At 46.7% G+C, this 18,488-nt stretch overlaps 1 protein-coding gene and 1 pseudogene across 3 annotated transcripts in view; one reads left to right on the forward strand and one right to left on the reverse strand.

Moving 5' to 3' along the window:
- Positions 1-18,488, reverse strand: part of LOC122564704 (sodium-dependent phosphate transport protein 2C-like) — a 189,747-nt gene that overhangs the window by 35,187 nt on the left and 136,072 nt on the right. For 2 of the 3 annotated variants that reach the window (XM_087998571.1, XM_087998572.1), the window contains exons 3-7: positions 12,405-12,530; positions 12,191-12,319; positions 10,080-10,223; positions 9,392-9,503; positions 611-806 (exon numbers count right to left, since the gene is read on the reverse strand). In XM_087998571.1, the coding sequence (XP_087854697.1) occupies positions 611-806; positions 9,392-9,503; positions 10,080-10,223; positions 12,191-12,319; positions 12,405-12,530 (707 nt within the window). The remainder of the gene's footprint in view (positions 1-610; positions 807-9,391; positions 9,504-10,079; positions 10,224-12,190; positions 12,320-12,404; positions 12,531-18,488) is intronic. The other variant, XM_087998573.1, reaches the window with a different exon arrangement.
- The window catches only part of LOC148146152 (uncharacterized), a 49,300-nt pseudogene continuing 44,494 nt past the window's right edge, over positions 13,683-18,488 (forward strand).

Consider the following 18,488-nt stretch of genomic DNA (forward strand, 5'->3'; position numbering starts at 1 on the left):
TTGTTGCTAAAATACAATCAGGATGGCAGTACCACAGGTATGTGGCAGCGCAGGGCTTGTGGAGATCAGTGTTACCTGAAATAGCCACACTGATGGTCAGTGTTTGTGATGTGAGTAACCTTGGCTCTGAGTTGGTTAACTGGAGTTCGAGCAACACTGCAACAGGCAACATTAGCAGGAACATTGATCCAGGAAGTGGTCACATTGCTTAGGTTCAGGACTTCAGACTTGGTCTGTTGTGACAGACAGGAGAGTGTGACTGTGAGTGAAGGAGGTACCGAGACCCAGGAGAGTGAAATGGTTGTCATCACACCTGAGCAATGTCCCACCGGGTTTGAGGACCTTGCAGCTTGTGTGGCCGCCAACAAAGATGAACAAATTGCTGCTGGCCACGTGGTGTAGGGATCTATTCAAGTACCACGTGTAAAAGATAGGAGAGGAACTTGGAGTGGGAAAGGATGGATCCAGACCAAGGAAATAATCCCAGGGAATGAGGGAATGGCTGAAATATTAAACAAATCCTGCCTCAGAATGAGTCTCCCTCAGAGTTTTGATCTCTCCGAATGTAGGTACCTCAGTTTCTGAGTGTGCGGGGAGACAGCACATATACCTTGATGACTAGCTGAGTGAAGGGCTCTGTGATGACTTTCAGGATGTCTGGTGCAGTCTCTCCTGACTGAATGTTGAAGCCTTCGATACAGGCCTTGCTGACATAGTACAGAAAGCCAGTGCCTATCTCAATCGGAAGTAAGACAGCAACTGTCATCCAGTTAAATATCCCATGTACTGCTGAACCCGCAAAGGCTCTGGTGAAAGAACAGGAACATGTCATAGCAGGAATTTTAATCTTCTTTCCAGATCGATGACTGTCTGTTACAAGAAGAGAGAGAAACGAATTAAGATTGAACGCGGCAATAATGGCCAAAGAGTTAGCATGAGAACAAGCAGGATGCTCCGAACACTCTGCTGCAGAAACTTGCAGCTTCTATTTGCACAAACCAGAGACTTTGAGTTTAAATCCCAAACAGCCTATGAATTTGTATTTGTTTTCTGAATTAGAAAAAACAAAGAAAATTACAGCACCGGGGCAGGCCCTTCAGCCCTCCAAGCCTGTGCCGATCCAGATCCTCTATCTAAACCCATCACCTATTTCAAAGGATCAGTATCCCTCTGCTCTCTGCCCATTCATGGATCTGTCTAGATACATCTTAAATGATGCTATCGTTCCCGCCCCTACCACCTCCGCTGGCAAAGCGTTCCAGGCACCCACCACCCTCTGTGAAGGATTTTCCATGTATATCTCCCTTAAACTTTTCCCCTCTCGCTTTGAACTCGTGACCTCTAGTAATTGAGTCCCCCAGTTTGGGTAAAAGCTTCTTGCTATCCGCTCTACTGACCTGCGTTGCCACCTTCAGGAAACAATAGACCTGAACACCCAAATCTCTCTATACATCAACTTTCCCCAGGACTTTTCCATTTACTGTATAGTTCGCTCTTGAACTGAATCTTCCAAAATGCATCACCTCGCATTTGTCTGGTTTGAAAGCCATCTGTCATTTCTCTGCCCAACTCTCCAATCTGTCTATATTCTGCTGTATTCTCTGACAGTCCCCTTTCACTATCTGCTGCTCCACCAATGTTAGTGTCACCTCCAACCTATACCTTCCTCCAGATCATTTATGTATATCATAAACAACAGTGGTCCCAACACAGATCCCTGTGGAACACCACTTGTCACAGGTCTCCATTTTGAGAAATTCCCTTCTACTACTCTCTGTCTCCTGTTGTCCATCGAGTTAGTACACCCTGGACCCCATGCAACTTCACTTCCTCCATCAGCCTACCATGGGGAACCTTATCAAACACCTTATTAAAGTCCACGTATCTACATCCCTTCCCACATCAGTCAACTTTGTCATCTCTTCAAAGAATTCTATAAGGTTTGTAAGACATGACCATCCCTGCAAAAACCATGCTTCCTATCACTGATAAGCCCATTTTTTTCCAAATGGGGATAGATCCTATCCCTTAGTATCTTCTCCAGCAGCTTCTCTACCACTGACCTCAGGCTCACCCATCTATAATTGCCTGGATTATCCCTGTTACCCTTCTTAAACAAGGAGACAACATTAGCAATTCTCCAGTCTTCTGGGATCTCACCCATGTTCAAGGATGCTGCAAAGATACCTGTTAAAGCCCCAGCATTTCCTCTCTCATTTCCCTCAGTAACGTGGGATAGATCTCATCTGGACCTGGGGACTTGTCCACCTTAACGCCTTTTAGAATACACAACACTTCCTCCCTCCTTATGCCAACTTAGAGTCATAGAATAGAATCCCTACAGGGTGGAAAAGGCCCTTCGGCACAACAAGTCCACATTAACCCTCCAAAGAACCTCCCTCCCACACCCACCCCCCCACCCTATTATTGTACATTTACCCCTGACTAATGGACCTAACCTCCACATCCCTGAACACTCTGGGCAATTTAGCATGGCAAATTCACCTGACCTGCACATCTTTGGACTGCGGGAGGAAACTGGAGCACCCAGAGGAAACCCACGCAGACACGGGGAGAATGTGCAAACTCCACGCAGACAGTTGCCTGAGGCTGGAATCAAACCTGGGTCCCTGGCGCTGTGAGGCAGCCGTGCTAACCACTGACCCACTGTGCCGCCCAGAATCACCTAGGGTAATCAAAGATCTATCCGTAACCTTAACATCTGTCATGTCTCTCTCCTCGATGAATACCAATGGAAAGTACTCATTAAGAGTCTCACCCATTTTCTCTGGCTCCACACATAACTTTCCTCCTTTGTCCTTGAGTGGGCCAACCCTTTCCCTTGATATCCTCTTGTTCCTTATACATGAATAAAAGGCTTTGGGATTTTCCTTAACCCTGCTCACTAAGGATATCTCATGACCTCTTTTAGCCTCTTAATTCCCATTTCAGATTGGTCCTACTTCCCTGATATTCCTCCAAAGCTTTGTCTGTCTCCAGTCACTTAGACCTTATGTATGCTTCCTTTTACCTCTTAGTCTCGCAATTTCATCTCTCATCCAGAGTTCCCTAATCTTGCCATTTCTCTCCCTCATTTTCACAGGAACATATCTCTCCAGAACTCTAATCAACCTCTCTTTAAAAGCCTCCCACATGTTGAATGTGGATCTCCCTTCAAACAGCTGCTCCTTCCACATTCCCCAAGTCCTGCCGAATTTTGGTATAATTGACCTTCCCCCAATTTAACACTCTTCCTTTAGGACCACTCTTGTCTTTGTCCATGAGTATTCTAAAACTTATGGAATTGTGATCACTGTTCCCAAAGTAATCCCCTACTGGAACATCAACCACCTGGCCTGGCTCATTTCCTAATACCAGGTCCAGTATAGGCCTTTCCCAAGTTAGACTATTTACATACTGCTCTATAAAACCCTCCAGGATGCTCCTTACAAGTTCTGCTCCATCCAGATCTCTAACACTAAGTGAATCGCAGTCAACGTTGCGAAAAGTAAAAACCCCTATCACCACCACCCTGTTGCTCCAATATTTTTCTATGATCTCTCTACATATTTGTACCTCTATCTCACATTCGCTGCTGGGGAGCTTGTAGCATAATCCCAACAGAAAGGAAGTTAAGGATGGTATCAGTGAAAGTGACTGTTGAGTTATTGTAAAAACCCAACTGACTCGTTCAAGTCTTTTTGGGTACGAGGCCTGCCATTTAGGACATCATGGAAGCTCAGTGGTTAGCACGGCTGCCTCACAGCGCCAGGGACCCAGGTTTGATTCCAGCCTCAGGCGACTGTCTGTGTGGAGTTTGCATGTTCTCCCCGTGTCTGCGTGGGTTTCCTCTGAGTGCACCGGTTTCCTCCCACAATCCAAAAGATGTGCAGGTCAGATGAATTGACCATGCTAAATTGCCCGTAGTGTTAGATGCATTTGTCAGAAGGAAATGGGTCTGGGTGGGTTACTCTTTGGAGGGTTGGTGTAGACTCATTGGGCCGAAGAGCTTGGTTCCACACTGTCGGGAATCTAATCACCCAATGGATTATTCCACATCCTAACATTCTTGACTGTCTCTGATGATGTCTTAGTCACTCCGGGTGTCTAATAAATACTGGCAAATATTTTCTTGAATTGGGGTGACAGTATGAGGAGATGCAGAGTGACTCACCCCGAGGATGGTCTGTTAATGAGGTTGGGGTTATGTGCCTGTGGAACATCACGTGATGGAAAGAGGGAGCTGGACAGAGATTTCACACAGACACTGACGGCTCCTTCATTCACCGTCTGATGTGGTAAATAAAGCTCACATACAAACATAACAATATCCCGACTTAGAACAGGAGCAAGTCATTCTGTCCCCTGTGCCTTTTCCACCGTTCACCAAGAGCAAGGGCGATCTGTTAGGTTCAAAGTCTACACCCTATCTACCCCGGTAACTCTTGTCAAACAAGATTCTATTCACCCCTGTCACTGGGCGGCACGGTGGCGCAGTGGTTAGCACTGCTGCCTCACAGCACCAGAGACCCGGGTTCAATTCCTGCCTCAGGCGACTGACTATGTGGAGTTTGCACATTCTCCCCGTGTCTGCGTGGGTTCCCTCTGGGTGCTCCGGTTTCCTCCCACAGTCCAAAGATGTGCAGGTCAGGTGAATTGGCCATGCTAAATTGCCCGTAGTGTTAGGTAAGGGGTAAATGTCAGGGTATGGGTGGGTTGCGCTTCAGCGGGTCGGTGTGGACTTGTTGGGCCGAAGGGCCTGTTTCCACACTGTAATGTAATCTAAAAAAAAATATTCACCTCTGCTGTCATCTGAGGTGGAGAGTCCCAAAGTCACACAAGTGGCTGAGACAGAAACTGTCTCCTTACCTCTGTCTCAAAAGGGCGACCCCTAATTTTAAGTGTCCCCCAGTTTTGGTGTTACCCACAAGAGGAAACATTCTTTCCACATCCACCTTGTCAAGACTATTCAGGATTTTTTTTTTTAGATTAGATTAGATTAGATTACTTACAGTGTGGAAACAGGCCCTTCGGCCCAACAAGTCCACACCGACCCGCCGAAGCGAACCCACCCATACCCCTACATTTACCCCTGACCTAACACTACGGGCAATTTAGCATGGCCAATTCACCTGACCCTGCACATCTTTGGACTGTGGGAGGAAACCGGAGCACCCGGAGGAAATCCACGCAGACACGGGGAGAACGTGCAAACTCCACACAGTCAGTCGCCTGAGGCGGGAATTGAACCCGGGTCTCTGGCGCTGCGAGGCAGCAGTGCTAGCCACTGTGCCACCGTGCCGCCCACTGCCACCGTGCTGCCCACACATTTCCATTTCATTATAGGCGGCATGGTGGCTAACTGGTTAACACTGCTGCCTAACAGCACTAGCACAAAGAGCAGTGGAAAATCACCAATACAGTGTATTCAAAAAGAACGGGTACTCAATGAACACAGTCCGCCGATTTCTCAGCAACAAACCCAACCAAGCAGACAAAACACATCCAGAAACCCTAGCCACTCTCTCCTACATCAAAGACATACCAGAAATGACTACCAGACTACTCAGACCCCTTGGCATCATGGTAGCCCACAAACCCATCAACATACTAAAACAGCAGCTAATGAACTTGAAAGACCCTTTCCAGACAACAAGCAAAACTAATGTCATTTACAAAATACCTTGCAAGAACTGTAACAAACACTATATTGGACAAACAGGCAGAAAACTAGCCACCAGGATACATGAGCATCAACTAGCCACAAAAAGACATGACCCTCTCTCCCTAGTATCTTTACATACGGATGAGGAAGGACACCACTTTGACTGGGACAACACGTCCAGCCTAGGACAAGCCAAATAGAGACACACACAAGAATTCCTAGAAGGGTGGCATTCTAACCGGAACTCTATCAACAAACACATTGACTTGAACCCCACCTACCACCTCCTGAGAAAAAGAACAGGAAAGTTCATCACTCCAGGAAATGACATCACCAACCCAAGGAAACCTAAACACATAAATAAAAAGCGGGCCATACCACTAGTGCTTCATCTGGATGATGTTACCTAGTGTGGTGACAAAATGTCTGAAAACGAACCTTCCAGTTCAGTGAGCAAACCTACATGCAGCACCAGAGACCTGTGTTCAATCCTACCTCGGCCACAATCTGTGTGGAGTTTGTATGTTCTCCATGGGTTTCTTTCAGGTACTCCAGTTTCCTCCCACAGTCTAAAGTTATGCAGGTTAGGCAGATTGTCCAGGCTAAATTGTCCCATAGGGGCCAGGGATGTGCAGGCTAGGTGGATTAGCAATGGGAAATGCAGGGTTACGGGGATGGGGTGGATCTGTGTGGGGTTCTCTTTGGAGGGTGAGCATGGACTCAATGGGCCGAATGGCCTGCTTCTGTACTGTAGGGATTCTATGATTGAAATCACCCCTCGTTCTTCTAATAAGCCCAGTCTGTTCAACCTATTTTCATAAGATAACTCACCCATTCCAGATATCAGTCTAGTAAAGCTCCGATACATGCACCTCCCTCCTTAAACAGAGACCTAAACCACACACAATATTCTGTACACACTGTGGTTTCCCCAATGCCCTGTGTTACAGAAACATGGCATCCTGGTTTTATGTAAAATTCCTCTTGTGGTAAGGAGTAGCCTACCATTAGCCCATTGAATTACTTCCTGGAGTTGCATGCTAACCTTTCGCAACACATACGCTGAATTACCTACATCTCTCTGCACTGTAGAATTCTGAAGTCATTCTTCATTTAGGTAATATCTTTATTCATTTTGTCAAAATGAACAATTTCCCATTTTCCCATGTTATCCTCCATCTATCAGAGTTTTGCCATTTAACCTTTCTATATCCATTTGCAACTTCCTTATGCTTTCTTCACAATATACCTTTCACATAACTTGGTGTCACCTGCAAATTTAGTTACCATGCCTTCACTTCTTTCATTGAAGTCATTGATGTAAATTGTGAGGTCCCAGTACAGAGCAGGAGTCCATCCTGTCACATCCTGCCAATCGGAAAGGGAAACCAGCTCAGTGTACTCTGTTTTCTGCCAGCCAGTCAGTCTTCTATTCATGTTGGATTTTAGATTAGATTCAATTCCCTACTGTGTGGAAACAGGCCCTTTGGCCCAACAAGTCCACACTGACCATCTGAACAGTAACCCACCCAGACCCATTTCGCCAATTCAGCTGGCCTGCACATCTTTGGATTGGGGGAGGAAACTGGAGCACCCGGAGTGAACCCACACAGACACGGGGAGAATGTACAAACTCCCCACAGACAGTCGCCCGAGGCTGGGATCGAACCTAGGACCCTGGTGCTGTGAGGCAACAGTGCTAACCACTGAGCCACCATGCCGCCCTCCACCGTGAAATCCCAGTTTGCACAATAACCTTTGATGTGACACCTTGTGAAGGTTATGTTTAAGTATCCCTCATCTGAAGGGAAACAGATCCCCTCACCGTACTGATGTGAAACAAACAGAAACTATACCACTCTGCTACAACTCACTCAGATCCATCCCTGGTTTGTGCTGGGCTTGGGGAACCCAAACTAAGGCCCACAGAATCACAAGGCATAGAAGAGGCCATTCAGCCCATTGAATCTGAACCAACAAAGCTACTCTAAATCTGAACTAGCCCCACTTCCTAGCACTGGGCCCAGAGCCTTGACACTGTCATACAAGTGACATTTAAAGGTTATGAGGTTTCCCGCCTCAATCATTCTACCAGGCAGTGCATTCCAGACCCCCACAACACTCTGAGGGAAAACATTTTCCATTATATCCTGTGTAAACCTTCTACCTTTCACCTTAGGGGCAGCACGGTGGCTCAGTGGTTAGCACTCCTACCTCACAGCACTAGGGGCCGGGTTCGATTGTCTGTGTGGAGTAACGGTCTGTGTGGAGTTTGCACATTCTCCCCCTGCCTGCGTGGGTTTCCTCCGGGTGCTCCGGTTTCCTCCCACAGTCCAGGTCAGGTGAATTGGCCGTGCTAAATTGCCTGTAGTGTTAATGCATTAGTCAGAAGGAAATGGGTCTGGGTGGGTTATTCTTCGGAGGATCAGTGTGGACTTGTTGGGCTGAAGGGCCTGTTTCCACGCTGTAGGGAATCTAATCTAATCTTATCTTAAAATGATGTCCTCTTGTTATTGACCCTTTGATGAAAGGGAATCGCTGCTTCCTTCCCATCCTGTCTATGACCCTCTTAATCGTATAGACCTCTATTAGGTCGCCCCCTCAGTCTTCTCTGCTCCAAAGAAAATGACCTGTCCCTCCATCTTCAGGGAATCTGTCATCAAGCATCCCCCAAGATCTCTCAGGACAACCACCGTCATCACTGAGTCACAGAGTGACTGAAGCTGTGCCCCACTTGGCAAAGACAAATGGGAAGTTATTGCCGATTCAGCAGTCACCTGACACCCAAGGCCTTGTGAATCTGTATCCCCAGAAAATATTCTTCCCAATCCCCTCCCCAGGGATTCATCTGTTCCCTGTGGATTCCTGCCTAAACTGATGGGATTCTAAATTGAATGGACCTGAAGCTTGGGCAGGTCCTACAAGGGGTGTGGGTGACTGCAGGGAACAGAACAAGGGAAGAGAGAGAGGAATGGGGGAGGGGAAGAATGTAGAGGGTAGGAAGCTGAGGGAAAGTATTTAGAATGATCCTTACATGCAGAGGCACATTGAGGGACAGGTGACAAACCTGCTCTTGACAGGCAAGACTATAATTTAAATATATTCACGGAAACTGCATGGGGACACAAGGCATGCGGATGAATGTTTTTTAACAACATGAGGAGGCCATCATTCTGCCCTTGAACACTCTCTCATCATCTCCCCAGATCCAAGGGCACCACCTACAATCTCCCACTGAACCCCATTCTCTCCAGTTCAGGGCCACAGCCTGACATACCATCACCTTCTGTCCCGGACACGGCCCGTTCCTCAGAGTCCTCAGCGAGGCCTCCACATGATCAGAATTTCCAGTGTTTTCAATCACCCCTCACCCTCTCTGCAGGGACCATGCTCCATGTGGACCACACGATCTGCAGGTCAACTTCAGGTGCCTGATTTCCTTTCGGTTGGTGACCAGTTCAGGCCCTGGCCCACTGAACCGTCTGCCCAATGGCAGACTGAGCAACGAATTGAATCCAGAGGGAGCAGTTTGGATATGAGGCGATTCCTGGATGCCCAGAGCAGGGACGGACAAATGGAATGCTCCTACGCTACATGAGTGTGCCGTCAGAGCCAGTGCTTGAGAGGAATTAATTAAACCACAAATCATACAGGTCAGTGAATAAGGAGGGATCTAATACTCAGACGCCAACAGTTAGAAAGTGAATATAGATCTGTATGACCTACCTCCTGAACACATTACGTTCTCCAGACTGAGCTAAAGATACCAAGGTGCTGGTCACTGATGTTCCCACATTGACCCCCATGACAATGGGAATAGAAGCCTTGACATTGAGCACTGTGGAAGAAAGGCATTGTTTAGAACGCACCATGGTCACACCCTCTTTCTCCACCTCTCATCTCGGGCAGCACTCACTGCGTCCCAGGGTTTTGGGGTGTGGGGTGGGGGTGGGGGGTCAGAGAAGATGTTGATACAATGCCAGTCAGTTCAGTCCCACCTGCTCAAGGCAGCCTTGACAGTGACTTCCATTCACACCCCCAACCAAGACCAACACAGAAAGCAGCCACAAACCCTGGGAGGGCCGGAACTGAGTTAGTCCTCAGCAGGTTAACCTGATGGGTGGAGTATATGGTGGGAGACAGTACGCCCCCACCCAAGCTGTGGGAGGAGACTAAACTTGCTGTAGTCAAACCAGTCAGAACATGATGGAGTTTATTTCAAATCCGTACATGTCAATGAACACGGAAGGATCTAATACTCAGACTTTCTATCACATGTTTGTCCAAAAAAGATGCAAAGCCAAGGTGTGCCCTATACCAAGTGGGCACAATGCAGGGGAGAGCTGGGTGAGTACCAGACAGAGTCTTCACTGTGAGAGGGGGTACGTATCAGAGGGCAGACGGTCATACTTACAGCCCGAGGAGACCATGCTAACCACGATGGATGAGGATGTGCTGGAACTCTGTACCAGAATGGTCACCAACACTCCCAGCATCAGGCCAGCGATGGGGTTGGCCAGGATTGTGTTATCACCAAATATGTCACCAGCCATCTTCCCTGAAGAAACATAGTGACAATTTACATCAGCAGTTAACAACACCCAGTAAAACCAGTGAATGACACGTTCTGGGCTGGCACTAGAACATACATCTAGAACAGGCCCTGTACCTGGGATTGCTGCAGTCATTCTGATTCTGCAATACTCTGCTTTCTCATTCTTCCTGTCAAACTACACATTTTTTTCATAGAATCCCTACCATATGGAAACAGGGTGTTGGGCCCAACCAATCCACATTGACCCTCTGAACCCACCAGGACCCATCCACCTACCACTCTACATTTGCCCCCAACTAATGCATCTAACCTACACATCCCTGAACACTATAGGTAATTTAGCTTGGCCAATTCACCTAATCTGCACATCTTTGGACTGTGGGAGGAAACCGGAGCACCCGGAGGAAACCCACGCAGACACGGGGAATTTTGTCCAATCAACCAACCAATCAACCTCCTCAAATTACAACTTCCATCTTTGTGTCAAAAAAGGAATAGCCAATTTGGGGGTGAGGAGGGAGGCTGGAATAAGGGTCACGGGGCAGGGAGAGGAGCTGGAGAATCAGGGACAGGGGCTGATTCTCAGCCGTGACCATCACCCTACCCTCAACCTGCTCTCCCCTTGCCTGGTGCACAAATTGAACAGGCCCAGGGATCTCCCCCCACATCAACCCACAGTGGAGCAGGCCGGCTCCTTCCTCTCAGGCCTGGTGCTGAGACCCAGGAACACTGACGCCCTAATTGATGCCTTTTTTGGCCATGGCATAGGAAGGTCAGCCATCTTAATTGCAGAGGTGGTTGGGAGTGGGCAGAATCTCCCTGCCTGACTACGTGCCACCTTTTCTCAGTGGGGGAGGGGTGCAGACCCTTAACTGTCTCATACCTGTCATTCAAATGTTGAAACTACCTCACCTCAGTCATGGTCTGCTTTGTTAATGCTAGTGCAGATTTGAGTGCAGGAGCAGGAATGTTTTCTGCAGTTGTTCCAAGGCCTGAAATCGTGTGTGCGCACTGATTGATTGATTTCCTGTCACGTGTACCGAAGACCAGTGCAAAGTCCAGTTTATGAGCAGTACAGGCAGTGATCATAGGAAGCAAGGATGTACAAATCATAGGGTGTAGAAAACTTAGTCAGAGACATGCAGGTTATGTCACACAGGGCATGCGCTAGGCAAGATCAACATTAGCAAGTATCCTTGTCCAAGGAAAGATGTTCTGGCTAAAGACGGAGTACAACAAAGGTTTACCAGACTGAGTCCTGGGATGACAGGACTCACTTAAGAAGAGAGACTGGATCAGTTAGGATGATATTAGCTGAAGAATGAGGGAACTTTAATAGAAATCTATAAAATTCAAACAAGACCAGACAGAGGAAATATGTTCCTGGTGAGTGGGGAGTCCAGAAACAGGGTCCACAGTCTAAGGATATGGGGTAGGCCATTCAATACTGAGATGAGACAGATTTCTTTACCCAGAGAACAGTGAGCCTGTGAAATTCTCTAACACAGAAAATGACTGAGGCCAAATCATCGAATATTTACAAGAAGGAGTTGAATATAGTTCATAGGGTATCAAAGGGTAATGGGAGAGAGTGGGAACAGGGTTCTGTGCTCAATGATCAACCATGGTCATATTGAATGGTGATACAGGATAAAAGGGCCGAATGGCCAACTCATGCTTCTATTTTCGAACTATCTATATTTCTAATTGCTCATTCGAGATTCCGATAGACTAAGAGAAGGGACTGAAATCACCAACCTGTAGTATGCCCCCCACTACTCAGTGCCATAGGCCTCAGGCTCTGGGCTCTAGGCCCCAGGCTCCAAGCTCCGTGCTCCAGGTCCCAGTTTTTGGATTCTGATGAACACCACTCCGTGCACACGCACCCTCCCATATGTGCCCTCCCCCCACCCCACCCCCACCCCCAGGGGGGCAAAAGGAGTCTCCACGCAATTCTCAGATCCAATTACCTCCAACTAGTTGAAATGCTGAACTGAGGACATCAAGAGAACAAACAAAGACGTAAAGAAAAGTAATGAGTAGAATGATCATGACAATCCTTTTCAAGACTTGTTTCACCTTTCCAACTCGATCCAATTCTGTAAAAGGACAAAACCAACATGAAGGGACGAGCTGGAGGGTGAGAGTTGTTTGATAAACAGTTAGGACAGAGAGTTTGTTTACCGCTCCATCGGGGTCCCTGGCTCTCGAGCTGGGGAAGTGCCCACGGATCATCCTCCTCATCCTCCACTGCCTCCTTCACACCATTATCCTCCAGTCGGACAGTATCAGCTACTGTTACCACATTCTCTGTCACAAAACAGGGAGAGAAGTGTCATTTTTTATTTCAGTCGAGCTAACGGTTTGACACTATTACAATTCACTTAGGGAAGGGCACTGATTCTCAAGTTCCACCAATCCTGAGGTCACCACAAAAGTTAATGATTTAATCAACGTTTGCAAAGTTGGACTGTGTGTGTTGGAACCACATTAACAGAAAACATTGACCAGCTTCCTGTACTTAACAATGACGACTGTTTATTACAAATTCATACATTTTAATCAAAGTAAATAACTATGAACTATCCAACGCATGGTTCTACTAACTAAATCTCTTAAACTCTTTTAAAACCTTTACTCTCACACTCACTCTCACACACACGCTTTCTCTCACTCACTCACTCTCAGAGACAGACACAGACAAACTAAAAAATACATTGGTTTTATGGATGGAGGTTAAAATGACTAAAAGACACAGTGCAGTAGGACTAGTCCACAGGGTTCATGGGGATATAGGTAATGATAGCCTAGTGTTAATAATGCTAGATTTATTAATTCAGAGACCCAGATAATGTTCTTTGGGCCTGAGTTCAAATCCTGCTGTGGCAGATGGTGGAATTTGAGTTCAATAAAAATCTAGAAATAAGATCTGATGATGATTATGATGAAACCATTGCTTATTTGTCAGGAAAAACCCACCAGGTTAATTAATTGGTTTTAGGGAAGGAAATCAGCTATCCTTACCTGATCTGGCCTACATGTGACTCCAGGCCAATAGCAATGTGACTCTGAACTGCCCTCTGGGCAATTAAGGATGGGCAATAAATGCCGGGCCTAGCTAGTGACACCCATATCCCATAAATGAAGTGGGAAAAAGGAGGCACGGGGTGATTGGTACACAAAGCACAAAGTCTCTTAGGTACTGATTAAAGGCAACAACTTACAACAACAATTGACGAAGATGATTGGCCTTCTTTCAGGCTTCATGCATTTGTATTACGGAGAGACCTGCCCTTCCAGCAATCCACAGGCTTCTCGTTATATTGTTTCCACTCACAAGCTGTTTAGTCACTCAGGAACCAAGCATTGTTCTTGGGCTGATGTTCTTTGGCATCTATGACTGTCACAGCTCAATCAGCCATATGTTGCTGGCCAAATCTCATTCTATACCCAGACGGTGCCATGTTGTATACAAACAGCTCCCCCAACCGCTTGAACAAAGCAGCAGTGTAAACACCACATACAATGAGTTTCAGCAACTTATTTTAAAAAGTGTATCAATTCCTTCCATAACCCTTGGGTTTTTAAACAGTCCTTCTTTTTCATTTCAGTCCACAATCTAAAGTGCAGAAAAATACAATGATATGGTCTTTGCTGCACAAATGAGTCATTTACAGGACAGTAAGGAATTAGTAAAGAAAATACAAACATCACAATGATAGAAAAAGTCAGGTTTGCTGCAAATGTTCCTTTGACTTCACAGTACCAACATTCGGGAGGCAATTTAGCCCATTCTGCCTTGACTGGCTCTTTGTCCTATTTCTCTGTTAGTGTCCCATCCTATAGTGCTAGAATAAAGAATGCATGAAATGAGAACAGGGCAGATCAGTTTGGATTGAGCCTGCTCCACTATTCAATATGAACTTTGTTAACCTTCTTCTCTGACTCAGTTTGCTGTTCCCTTGATTCCCTAAGAGATCAAAAATCTATCAGTCCCAGTCTTGAATACACTCAATTCAGAACCCACAAGGGACAGAAAGTTCCTATAATTCATAATCTTTCAAAACCCTCCTCAATCTGAAATGATTGGCCCATTATCCCCTCAGACTGCGGCTTTGCCCTGTGTTTAGATTCCCCAGCCCAGGAGAAACAACCTCTCAGTGTGGACTGTCCTGACAAACATTGTCAAACTGTTCCTGAGTCTTGTGTATCTCAATGAGATCACCTCTCATTTTACTAAACCCCAGTGAGCATAGGCGAATGTGATCTCAGTCTTGGTGAAGAGCTTTTGCCTGAAACTTGGACTCTCCTGCTCTTCAGATGCTGCTTTTTCAGTGCACCACTCTCAATGCCTGTAAGTACAGGTCCACTTGTAGTACTCACTCAGCATAGGTCAATTTGCTCACCCCGTGAATCAATCCAGTGAATATCAACATATTCTTACCTCAATCTGAACATTAATACTATCTACAAAGCTCCAGATGTCATAGAATTCTTACATTTCCCATGGCTAATCCACCCTAACCTACACATTCCTGGGCATTATGGGCAATTTAGCATGGCTAATCCACCCTAACCTGCACATCCCTGGGCATTATGGGCAATTTAGCATGGCTAATCCACCACAACCTACACATCTCTGGGCATTATGGGAACTTTAGCATGGCTAATCCACCCTAACCTACACATCCCTGGGCATTATGGGAAATTTAGCATGGCTAATCCACCCTAACCTACACATCCCTGGGCATTATGGGAACTTTAGCATGGCTAATCCACCCGAACCTACACATCCCTGGGCATTATGGGCAATTTAGCATGGCTAATCCACCCTAACCTACACATCCCTGGGCATTATGGGAACTTTAGCATGGCTAATCCACCCTAACCTACACATCCCCAGTCATTATGGGCAATTTAGCAAGGCTAATCCACCATAACCTACACATCCCTGGTCATTATGGGCAATTTAGCATGGCGAATACACCCTAACCTACACATCCCTGGGTATTATGGGAAATTTAGCAAGGCTAATCCACCATAACCTACACATCCCTGGGCATTATGGGAACATTAACATGGCTAATCCACCCTAACCTACACATCCATGGGCATTATGGGAAATTTAGCATGGCTAATCCACCCTAACCTACACATCCCCGGTCATTATGGACAAATTACCATGGCTAATCCACCTAACCTACACATCCCTAGGCATTATGGGCAATTTAGCATGGCTAATCCACCCTAACCTACACATCCCTGGGCCCTATGGGCAATTTAGCATGGCTAATCCAACTAACCAACACATCCCTGGGCATTATGGGAAATTAAGCATGGCTAAGCCAACTTAACCTACATATGCCTGGGCATTATGGGCAATTTAGCATGGCGAATCCACCCTAACCTACACATTCCTAGGCATTATGGGCAATTTAGCATGGCGAATCCACCCTAACCTAGACATTACTGGGCATTATGGGCAATTTAGCATGGCGAATCCAACTAACCTACACATCCCTGGGCATTATGGGAAATTAAGCATGGCTAAGCCAACTTAACCTACATATGCCTGGGCATTATGGGCAATTTAGCATGGCTAATCCACCCTAACCTACACATCCCCGGGCATTATGGGCAATTTGGCATGGCTAATCCACCTAACCTACACATCCCCGGGCATTATGGGACAATTTGGCATGGCTAAGGCACCCTAACATCTTCAAAGTGTTGGAGAAGACTGAAACACCCGGAGGAAACCCACACAGACACGGGGAGAATGTGTAATCTCCACACAGACAAAGGGAGAATGTGTAATCTCCACACAGACAAAGGGAGAATGTGTAATCTCCACACAGACAAAGGGAGAATGTGTAATCTCCACACAGACACGTGGAGAATGTGTAATCCCCACACAGACACGTGGAGAATGTGTAATCCCCACACAGACACGGGGAGAATGTGTAATCTCCACACAGACACAGGGAGAATGTGTAATCTCCACACAGACACGGGGAGAATGTGTAATCTCCACACAGACACAGGGAGAATGTGTAATCCCCACACAGACACGTGGAGAATGTGTAATCCCCACACAGACACGGGGAGAATGTGTAATCTCCACACAGACACGTGGAGAATGTGTAATCCCCACACAGACACATGGAGAATATGTAATCCCCACACAGACACCGGGAGAATGTGTAATCTCCGCACAAACACGGGGAGAATGTGTAATCCCCACACAGACATGGGGAGAATGTGTAATCTCCACACAGACACGGGGAGAATGTGTAATCCCCACACAGGCATGGGGAGAATGTGTAATCTCCACACAGACACGGGGAGAATGTGTAATCTCCACACAGACACGGGGAGAATGTGTAATCTCCACACAGATATGGGGAGAATGTGTAATCTCCACACAGACACGGGGAGAATGTGTAATCTCCGCACAGACACGGGGAGAATGTGTAATCTTCGCACAGACACGGGCAGAATGTGTAATCTCCACACAGACACGGGGAGAATGTTTAATCTCCACACAGAAAAGGGGAGAATGCGTAATCTCTACACAGACAGAGGGAGAATGTGTAATCTCCACACAGACACGGGGAGAATGTGTAATCTCCGCACAGACACGGGGAGAATGTGTAATCTCCGCACAGACACGGGGAGAATGTGTAATCTCCACACAGACACAGGGAGAAGGTATAATCTCCACACAGACACGGGGAGAATGTGTAATCTCCACACAGACACAAGGAGAATGTATAATCTCAACACAGACACGGGGAGAATGTATCATCTCCACACAGACACAGGGAAAATGTGTAATCTCCACACAGACACAGGGAGAATGTATAATCTCCACACAGACAAGGGGAGAATGTGTAATCTCCACACAGACACAGGGAGCATGTGAAATCTCCACACAGACACGGGGAGAATGTGTAATCTCCACACAGACACAGGGAGAATGTGTAATCCCCACACAGACACGGGGAGAATGTGTAATCTCCGCACAGACACGGGGAGAATGTGTAATCTCCGCACAGACACGGGGAGAATGTGTAATCTCCACACAGACACGGGGAGAATGTTTAATCTCCACACAGAAAAGGGGAGAATGCGTAATCTCTACACAGACAGAGGGAGAATGTGTAATCTCCACACAGACACGGGGAGAATGTGTAATCTCCGCACAGAGACGGGGAGAATGTGTAATCTCCGCACAGACACGGGGAGAATGTGTAATCCCCACACAGACACGGGTACAATGTGTAATCTCCCCACAGACACGGGGAGAATGCGTAATCTCTGCACAGACACGCGGAGAATGTGTAATCTCCACACAGACACGGGGAGAATGTATAATCTCCACACAGACACGGAGAGAATGTATAATCTCCACATAGACTCGGGGAGAACGTGTAATCTCCACACAGACACGGGGAGAATGAGTAATCTCCCCACAGACACAGGGAGAATGTGTAATCTCCACACAGACACAGGGAGAATGTATAATCTCCACACAGACATGGGGAGAATGTATCATCTCCACACGCACACGGGGAGAATGTATTATCTCCACACAGACACAGGGAGCATGTGAAATCTCCACAGACACGGGAAGAATGTGTAATCTCCCCACAGACACGGGGAGAATGTGTAATCTCTGCACAGACACGCGGAGAATGTGTAATCTCCGCACAGACACGGGGAGAATGTATAATCTTCACACACACACAGGGAGAATGTATAATCTCCACACAGACAAAGGGAGAAAATATAATCTACACACAGACACAGGGAAAATGTGTAATCTCCACACAGACACAGGGAGAATGTGTAATCTCCACACAGACTCGAGGAGAATGTGTTATCTCCACACAGACACGGGGACAATGAGTAATCTCCCCACAGACACAGGGAGAATGTGTAATCTCCACACAGACACAGGGAGAATGTATAATCTCCACACAGACATGGGGAGAATGTATCATCTCCACACAGACACGGGGAGAATGTATAATCTCCACACAGACACAGGGAGAATGTGTAATCTCCACACAGACACAGGGAGAATGTGTAATCTCCACACAGACTCGAGGAGAATGTGTTATCTCCACACAGACATGGGGAAAATGTGTAATCTCCACACAGACTCGGGGAGAAAGTGTAATCTCCACACAGACACGGGGAGAATGTATAATCTCCACATAGACATGGGGAGAATGTGTAATCTGTGCACAGAAACAGGGAGAA

This window comes from Chiloscyllium plagiosum, unplaced genomic scaffold (assembly GCF_037043375.1).
Source record: "Chiloscyllium plagiosum isolate Xiang-an unplaced genomic scaffold, Cpla_swu_hap1 HiC_scaffold_21, whole genome shotgun sequence".
NCBI lineage: Eukaryota > Metazoa > Chordata > Chondrichthyes > Orectolobiformes > Hemiscylliidae > Chiloscyllium > Chiloscyllium plagiosum.